The sequence below is a fragment of the Bufo gargarizans genome, chromosome 10 (assembly GCF_014858855.1).
Source record: "Bufo gargarizans isolate SCDJY-AF-19 chromosome 10, ASM1485885v1, whole genome shotgun sequence".
Taxonomy (NCBI): Eukaryota; Metazoa; Chordata; class Amphibia; order Anura; family Bufonidae; genus Bufo; species Bufo gargarizans.
Window position 1 is genome coordinate 93,810,946 of NC_058089.1, and position 9,648 is coordinate 93,820,593.

Below are 9,648 nucleotides of genomic sequence, written 5' to 3' on the forward strand. Positions count from 1 at the left end.
TATTGAATGATCATGGGGAAGAGCCGGGCTCGCAGATTCAAGCCGGTGGGGTTCACTCCTACTGCAGCCGTCAAACCCGCAGAGGGGCCCGGAGACCCGGACAGCGCGGACTCGTCACACGCCGAGGACCTTCTTCATAAAGTGAGCGGCTCCACGTGTCCACGTGCGGGAGAACGGCTGACCGGGGGCGGCAGTGTAGTCACGTGTCCCGGGGACCTAGGACTTTACATGTATGCCCTGTGCACATGTGTCACCCACTGACAGTGCACGTGTGCTTGTCTTCTTAAAGCTACCTATAAAGTTTTAACAGAAAAAAAAGTGGGTGGAGCTGTCAGAGTAAAATAGGGGCAGGTGATAGCGGAGAATTGCTGTGCCCTGTCCCTTTAAATGTTGGTCTTTGCCTCTTAGAGGGTCCTCTGGTTAGGACTGGCTCAGTGTGTAGGGATTTCTGCACTGTGGGCTTCCAGGTCAAGGCAGGCAGGTGTCCGCATGTGGATGGGCCAATCTGTGGCACTTAAAGGGGTTGTCCCCTTAAGACCACTTATCCCCCTATCCCAGGGATCAGCAACCTCCGGCACGCCAGCTGTTCTGAAACTACAACTCCCAGAATCTTCCTTTGACTTCTAGGAGAGAAAGTGTGTGTGATTGGAGTTGTAGTTTCACAACAGCTGGAGTGCCGAAGGTTGCTGATCCCTTTCACGGGGGCCGATGGGCGGGGGTCCCCTTTTAAATGCTGTGGCAGACACACTGCACTCAGCTCCGTGGGTCTGCAGGAGATGGCGGAGTACAGGCTGTTGTCTCTGGAGCCCCACAGAGCTGAGTGGAGAGGCAACATACTAGAGTGTCCGCTGCTCCATTCAAACGGGGGAGCAGGGACCCCATTCTCGCGGTCTGCAGGGGCCCCGGCGGATGGCCCCCCACCGATCAGACACATCCCCCCCTATCCTGTGGATAAGTTGTCTTAAAGGCGTGCTCCAGGACTTTCAATAGGGCATCAGTATGAGATGGTGGGGGTGGTCTGACTCCTAGGACCCCGCCGCTCAGCTGTTTGTGGAAGCCGCAGCGTGACCCCCTCACAACTTACCAAGTAGACCGCTGTTCTTGATTGGGACTGCCCTGCGCCTAGGCCACGTGACCGATGAGTGCGATATCACTGGTCTAGGGAGAGGCTGTGGCTCCAAGTGTCATGGTCTCTCCAAACAGCGGGGGTGCAGGGAGTCGGACCCCCGCCAATCAGATAACGATGATCTATCCTGAGGATAAGGACATCAAAATCCCAGAGAACCCCCTGGGACATCCCCTATAAAGAGCCCTTGTCAGCAGAGTCAGCCCTGTTAAACCAGGCACACTTCCTGGTAGGGTTGATGCTGCTGACGACAATGTCTTGTGAAAATCAGTTGTGCAGAAGAGAACTTCAGTGCACCGAGGGGCTCGGCCAGCTGTGGAAAGCGAAGGTGCGCTGAAACTCTCATTTGCATAAGGCTACATGCACACGACCATATGTGTTTTGTGGTCCACAAATTGCAGATCCGCAAAAAAAAAAAGGACATCCGTATGCCATCCTTTTTTTTTTTTTTTTTTTTTTTTTTTTTTTTTTGCGGATCCTTTGTAACAATATCTAAAACAGACAAGAGTAGGACATGTTCCATTATTTTTTTTTTTGGCGGGGCTACGGAACGGACATGCTGATAAGGACAGCACGCGGTGTGCTGTCTGCATTTTTTGTGGACTCATTGAAATGAATGGGTCCCCAGCCTATCCGCAAAAAAAAAAAACGGAACGGACACGGAAACAAACAACGTTCGTGTGCATGTAGCCTAAGAAACTGGTCCTTTTTTTAAATTATTTTTATTTTTTCCCCTGGATGCCACAGCTGATTTTCGCAAGACAGGTATCATTGTCAGCAGGATCGTCCCTTCCAGGAAGTGTCTGGTTTAATGGGGTTGATCCTGCCTGTCGAGCTACAAATCCACTTCAGAAGTCCGAGGCTCAGCTTTGTATTTCTGCTGCTCTTCAGATTTTTCCTTGAAGTGTATTTATGCTGTGAACACCCCCTGATTAGTCAGGATCGCAGATCCCCCCGCTAATAGATTCCAGTCCAGTAGTAGGATCTGCAGATCACTATGGGTAAATGGAATTGCTCAAAGGCTGGTACTTCAAGGGTCCAGGAATTTGATATCCATGTCCTAGTCATCAGAACGGTCCGGCACCCCCGCCCATCGGCTGTTCAGGAGCAGCTCTGTGCACTGCAGAACAGCGGGGGTTGTCAGGTGTCAGATCCACACTGATCAGTTAGTGACAAGCAGTGGACAAGCCCTTTAAATCTTCCCTGTATCTCCCAGATGTATTGCACGTCGCTAGTTCATAAGCCTCGTCGCCTCCTGCTCTCGGCAGTGCGCTCTATGACCTGAGTACTGAATCTTCTGGCTTTCCAGTTGCAGAGCCCTAGTCCTGAAGTCCGAGAATTTGCTTGCGCCAGCATCTCGAAGCTTGTCCAGCAGAAGCAAGTCATCCCAGCCTTCCTCCAAAGAGATGTCGTTCGTTGCCTGGGGCCGCTTTTGCTCGATAAGTGCATGTCCGTGCGCGAGACCGCTGCCGGCGCTTTACGGTAAGGAATGCTATGTGTGAAGCTTTCTGTCTTTTACCAAAAAGCGGGTTTGCAGAATTTTGCTATAGGGTTTGTGCCGCCATAATACAGAATAGATAAGTGCCTGATCACTAAGGGTCTTGAATCCCTCTGGGTCTCTGAGACCCCAAATCAATGGAGCCGTAGCCGTTTATCTTCTGTGGGACTGCCTGAGACAGCAATCAGAGAGGTATGTAACGGGACCGCTTGTGTGTGACTGTCGCTGAGTGCACTCAGAGACCCCTGTTCTTGTGATCGGTGTGGGTCCCAGCATGTATAGGTGCCAAGATGGTATGGGGAGACAACCCCCTTAAAGATGGGGCACCATCAATGATCAGCAAGAAGATGGTGCCCCCATGCTTGTCTGGATCTGGTTTTTGTCCATTCCTCTTTGGTCTTGCATGTATTCTCTGTACGCCCGTGAACTTTGGGAATTTCTAGGGAGAGGCCCACCCTGTCCACTGCCACAGTGTTGTCCCTGAGCTTTGGTCATGGGGACTATTGTAAGATCTGTCCTTCTTAATGCATTTTCAGGAACCTGAGCACTTGTGGAGGCTTCGAAGTATGTGATGACATGGTGACCAGAGACATCATGACCCCCTTAGTGGCTCTTTTAAGGGAGGTATGTCTTTCATTGGCGCAGTTTGTTGTGTGAATTTACCTGTGGCCTTCAAAGGGGTTGTCTAGCTTTCCAACACTTTTGGGCAGCCCCCCTCCCCGCTGGACCTATTGAGGGAAGCATACTTGCCTGCTCCCCTTCACTTCACCGCTGCTATCGCCACACTTCGGCCCCAGCTTGTTAACTTCGGGAACGGATGAGGATCGCTTGTGCTACTGGAGCCAATGACTGGTTGCAGCAGTAATGTGCCACTTTTGGGGACACATCACCACTGCGGCCAGTCATTGGCGGCAGCAGCACATGTGACCCCTGTTCCAAACATTTACATGCCGGGACTGGAGCAGGGTGGACTGAAGGAGCTAGAACCGAGCGGTGGGAAACGGGTAAATATCCTTCCCCGACGGGTTCTGCAGGGAGCAGGGGCTGATCAACCTCTTTAATGCTGTGGGTTCACTTTTCAAATCTCTGCTTTATTGTGTTATAACTTAAACCTCATGCTGATTGGTGGGGGTCAGACTCCTGCGCCATCGCTGATCCGCTGCGGTGCTTGGTCGAGCGCCTCAGTCTGTGGCACGGTCACGATGCCACGTTGAGATTGAGCTGCAATACCAATAAGTCACTATACAGCGCTGTGCTTGGGTCACAATGACTTACCTGGCTCCTTGGCACCTGCGTCGCATCCGCCTCTGTATCCCTCAGTCGCATGGATCAGAACATCCGGGGAAGGGATGGGGAGGGGGCAGCCAATAGCAGGCTGCGACGGGAACGAGCTTCCCTTGCATCGCCGGTGACGCTAGGAAGGCCCGTCGCCCGTTGCGTCCTGCTATTGGCTGCCCCACCCCGTTACTGGATGTTTTGATTTGCACGACGGGGAGATGCAGCGCCGGCCATGCGGGGATCGGAAGCGACGCGGGTGCCGGGCAGTGGTGTAAGTATAATCCGTATGAGGTGCCCGAGCATTTTGGGGTGCATAATAAGGGTTCGATAACCCCTTTAAAGTAAACTCTTCTATCCAAAATGTAAAAGCCTTTAAAAACGTGATGGAGAGAGATCAGGCCCAATTTCAAATTACTTGGGACTAGGGTTGTTTCGACACCCAAATTTTGATTAGATTTTGATACCATGAAAAGGTATTGCGATACTCATACCATTCGATACCACGCGAAAAAAAAAAACGCTAAAAAAGCTGCGTGCATTCCGCATTTTATAGAACTTCCAGACCATAATCGAACAGTCCGATCCTATTTTTTTTGGGGGGGACAAGGTGACTAAAAAATGGCGAATCGCACTTTTTTTTTTTTTTTTTTTTTTCTGTTACGGCGTTAACCGCATAGGAGATATTCTTTTATATTTTAAAATTTCGCACTCTTTTGGGCATGGCGATATGTAATATGTTTATATATTTTATATGTGAAATTGGGAAAGGGGGTGATTTAAATTTAATATGTTGGTGTTAGTTTTTTGTTATATTTTTTTTATTTTCATTTTTCTACTTTTTATTTAATAATTTCCCCCCCCCCCCCCCTTAGGGGCTACAACCTGGGATCTTTTCATCCCTTGTCCTATTCACCCTGATAGAGCTCTATTAGGGTGAGTAGGACTTTACACTCTCCCTGCTGCCCTGTGCATCGGAGCCCCAGGATTACACTGCTGGGGCTCCGATCAGAAGCTGCCACTAATGAGGAGGAGGGGAGGGGACCCTGTGGCCACTGCCACCAATGATTATAATACTGGGGGGGAGGGGGGCGCACTGCTCCACCAATAATGATAACTCGCCCATTAATACAGATACAGGAGGTGGGTGCTAGCGGCAGAATCGCATAGCCGGCACCCGACCTCTATGACAGGGCGCTGCGATCCGCGGCACCTGAGTGGTTAACTACCACGGATCACAGCGCCCTGTCATAGAGGTCGGGTGCCGGCTATGTGATTCTGCCGCCAGCACCCACCTCCTGTATCTGTATTAATGGGTGAGTTATCATCATTGGTGGCGCAGTGGCCACAGCCCCTCCCCTCCTCCGCCCCCCTCTCTTCTTATTGGCAGCAGCGGCACAGGGGGGAGGGAGAGACTCTGCTGCTGAGGAGAACATGGCGCGCGCTGAGAGCAGCGTGCGCCATGTTCTCTGATACTAGGCTGCAGACAAGCACTAACCATGTTGAAGAGTCCATCCCCAATTTCCACTGAAATGTAGTAATTTATAGATTCTGGAAAACGAATGACCTTTTTATGTCTTCTGGTGGTGTTCTGGCGCAGTGCTCCACCCTTTTAGATGCAACCTCAGAGCCAGCAGCAAACAGTAAAGACTTGACCAAAACACAAGTAGAAGAAATTGCTAAACCAAACCGTTAATATTCTGTGGAATGTCTGGTAAGTGGATCTGCCTCTTCAGTACTGATAACGTGGAGATAAGGAGCACACAATCGGTGGGAGTAAAGGTGGCCATACACAGAAGATAATATTGCCAAGATGGCCGATTTCAGCCATTTTGGCCGACTGTTGTTTGAAAAACTAGTGCGATGGCCGGCTGCAATGTATAATGTATAGCTAGCTTAAAGCTGGCCATACACATAAGATATAACAGCTGTCTCTCCCTATCTCCCCCCCCCCCCCCCCTGAGATCTGACAGCTGTCCTCCGCCCCCCTACACCTGAGATCTGACAGCTGTCCTCCGCCCCCCTACACCTGAGATCTGAGTCTCCCTCCGCCCCCCCCCTACACCTGAGATCTGAGTCTCCCTCCGCCCCCCCCCCCTACACCTGAGATCTGAGTCTCCCTCCGCCCCCCCCCCCTACACCTGAGATCTGAGTCTCCCTCCGCCCCCCCCCCCTACACCTGAGATCTGAGTCTCCCTCCGCCCCCCCCCCCTACACCTGAGATCTGAGTCTCCCTCCGCCCCCCCCCTACACCTGAGATCTGAGTCTCCCTCCGCCCCCCCCCTACACCTGAGATCTGACAGCTGTCTCTCCCTGCAATATACGGGTACCCAGAGGCACGCAACGCTGCAGTATATGTTGCTCTATTCCCCTATGCTGGTACCAAATATGTGCAACTTTGCTGTGCTCCGAAAGTCTGCCGACATCCCATTTTGCACCACCACAAATGATAAAACCCCAGTGATACTATCAACACTTATCCCCCATACACAGGTCCCTGCAGCAATCATGAAAACTGAGGTCCTACCTCGCATGAGAACGGAGCAGTTATCCCCCTGTGACCACTGCTCCATTCACTTCTATGGGACTTCCAAGTACAGTGCTCAGCAGTATCTCCAACAGTCCCATCACTGGAATAGTGGTCATGTGTGCTTCCTCCTAGGGATCTCCCAGGACCTCTGTTATCTCCATTTTTGGATCTTGGCAGTCTGACCTCTACAGATCAGACACTTCCTTCTGAGACGTCTTGTTTTTGAGAAATCCCCTTTAAATACACTGCATGACTACTTGCTTTGCCGGCAATAACTGTGTGATCGGTTTATGCTTCTCTTCTCAGTGAAAGCAACAGTAAGGCATTGAGTATCTTTAACAAAGAAAGCTGTGTACAGATTGTTATCCAGTGCTTAAGCAAGTTCCCATTCAACTTGGAATTGGCCGTGTCCGCAGGTAGGTTTCTCCAGCATCCTTGACGGAGCCCCCGATTCTCCAGACTGTAGATCTTTCTATTCCGCTGATCTTCGTCTTACTGAAAAACTTTTCTCTGCAGCTTACTGCCTGCAGACGGTCACAGAAGATAATCCAGAACTTCTGGCCTCTTTTGATGCCTCTGCTTTGAAAACATTGGAGAATGTGCTGATGACCACTGCTACCACCATGGAGATGAGACTTCTGCAGACATTAGTTGCAGGTTAAAAATTGGGAGGAAAAAGGGGGTGTATTTTAACTTTTTTATTTTTTCTCTCCATGGTTTCTTGTTGAAGATGTCTGCAATCTGGGGTTGTGCAGGATTTTACAGGTGGTGGGCTATCCTCAGGATAGGTCATCAATGTCTGATCAGCAGGAGTCCGAGGAGGACCTCCACCGATCAGCTGTTTCAGAGTAGCTCCGTTGCTGGAACTACACAAGCCCCATCAGTTGTGACGTCCATGTGCTCTGCTCTAGGGGTCCATTCACATGCCCGTATGTGTTTTGCGGATCCGCAAAACACTGACACCGGCAATGTGCGTTCGCATTTTGTGGAACGCACATCGCCGACACTCTCATAGAAAATGCCTTTTCTTGTCCGCAATTGCGGACAAAAATTAGGACCTGTTCTATTTTTTTGCGGATAGCACATTCCGGCCCTATTGAAAATGAACGGGTCCGCACCTGTTCCGCATAATTGCGGAACGGATGCGGACGTATGAATGGACCCTTATAAGAGATATGGACAGGGGGTGTTGTGAGACATCTGTTTGGTTTCTAGGAGTAAAATATTGATGACCTAGCTCATAGCGGAGAACAAGAGCTGTGTAGGCAAAAGTTATCCACACTAAACCTAGCCCCCTTCTCTAAAACTTCCTCCCGTGCAGTAGCATGAGAGGGGGGAGAAGGAGGGGTATTAGACATGGCTGCAGCCTGAGAGAACAATGCACTGATTTTCTATTGTATCTTTCATGGCTTGCAATTGTGATATCTGATGAAACTAGAATAAATAACAGACACATAAGGAGACACATTTTTGTAATTTTTTTTTTTTGTCTTTGGATTCTGGCTTTAGTTCTCTTTTTAACCCCTGGAAAACCCCTCATAGGCACATTTTAGCCCAGTATATTTTGCTTATGTATGTTTCCTATTTGTCGGTGACTTTATGCGTTGTATACTGCAGGTACAGTGTGGAATATAAAAGACAGGATACCCGCTTTCAGCCAGGCCGACTCCATTAACGCCATCTTAAGGATATTAGCAGAAGTCCTATCTCAGGACGCGGGGCAGTTTATTATACAGATGAAAGAAACGGAATCTGTTCGATTGAGAAATGCTGCCTCTGAATCAGAAGAGGCAGCAGGAAGTCTGGAGGACGCCTCTCTGAATGAAGAGGATGGGATGGTAGACCGGGCGGTCAAGAAGCAGATCCGGGATAATTTCTCAGATTTAATCCCAGTAAGTTAATTTTAATGTTTTTGTGTTTATAGTAAACGTTCATCTGCTTTAGGTTCTGTTCATGTCCTGTTTTTGCCCTTCGCTTAGCATGTACATCAGGAAACCACCTGACATGCACGATAAACTTGTCCACAGGGCTCTATTTGTCAGATGGAGGACAGAAGAGTAACCTCTTGGCCTCTGTCTGACCAGTTTACCCTCTTCCGTAGTGCATGTTCTTGGGAGATACAAATCCTCATTCCTTGCTGGCTGTGTTTTTAAGGGTGGGGGATGACGGCAAAGACGGACTTTGCAGACTCCAGTGGTTTAAAAAGTCCAAATCAAAGTTTTAGTCCAAAACGAACACCGTGGCATCCAAACTAAAACTTCACTTTGGAAAAAACGCAAAAACAAAAATGCTTGCGCGTCTGGGCTCTAACTATACAGCAGTGGTTAACCTCGCCTACGCGCTCAGCCTAAATTGTAGATCAGGTGTTTGCACAGCAAGCGTGGCGTGCAGGTTCCAGGCTCCTAATGAGCCGTTCAGGCTTGTATTTATTACCCCTCCCTAGTGATGACACCGGCAGCTACGTCTGGATTTGGCTAAGGCAATGTGGTGTACTGGAGTGGGGAGGGAATGGCAGCTCTCAATACCAACACCTACCTGCCATTCCATAATAATCCTGCCCGTAATACAATTTGAAAAAAGTGCCTGGGCAATCCACATGTTGCTGATGCAACCCAGCTTTCCTGGATTATTTTTAGATGTACATCCCCTATGTATACAATGACTTCTGTTGTGTGTATTTTTTTTTTTATTAAGGTGTCAAATGAAGAACTTAGACAAGCTTCTTTCTTACTGGTGGCTCAAAAATCTGCACTTGAGATGATTGTGAACCTGTGCTGCAGTGACGGTATGTACCTGTTTTTACCATTAGTATCTGATTCTGTGCATTTTACATAATAAAATGTCCTAAAGACAATACAAATACATCTCGGGCAGCTAGAATCTGATTCTCTTGTGATTGGTGCAGTCATCGCTGCCTGGACTATGTCACTTTAATAATTTTAATTATATAATGTGTTTTTTTTTTTTTTGTTTTTGCATCTATGCCCCCCCGCCATCTCCCCCCCCCCTCCCAAAATGGAGGGAAAATGGCAGTGCATTTTCTGGGGCGAATGCTGACATTTTTACATCGCTAACGTTGATACATCACGCAGCGGGGAGAGAGGAGGGGCTGGAGGCCGGCAAGTTGCAGTGGGGCCCGGTGCAGTCACTGTACTCTTACACTGGGCCCCGCCGCTCACAGGCGTATACATATCTAAACACTAATCCTAAACCTCCAGT

The 9,648-nt window shown here is 49.3% G+C and overlaps 1 protein-coding gene across 1 annotated transcript in view; it reads left to right on the top strand.

Annotated features, from left to right (window-relative positions):
- HEATR3 (HEAT repeat containing 3) overlaps positions 1 to 9,648 on the top strand; it is a 24,724-nt gene continuing 15,076 nt past the window's right edge. The window contains 9 exon segments of the mRNA XM_044269706.1: positions 1 to 141; positions 2,436 to 2,608; positions 3,161 to 3,248; positions 5,500 to 5,580; positions 5,582 to 5,613; positions 6,736 to 6,845; positions 6,946 to 7,086; positions 8,047 to 8,321; positions 9,124 to 9,214. Coding sequence (XP_044125641.1) covers positions 7 to 141; positions 2,436 to 2,608; positions 3,161 to 3,248; positions 5,500 to 5,580; positions 5,582 to 5,613; positions 6,736 to 6,845; positions 6,946 to 7,086; positions 8,047 to 8,321; positions 9,124 to 9,214 — 1,126 coding nt within the window. The 5' untranslated portion in view covers positions 1 to 6.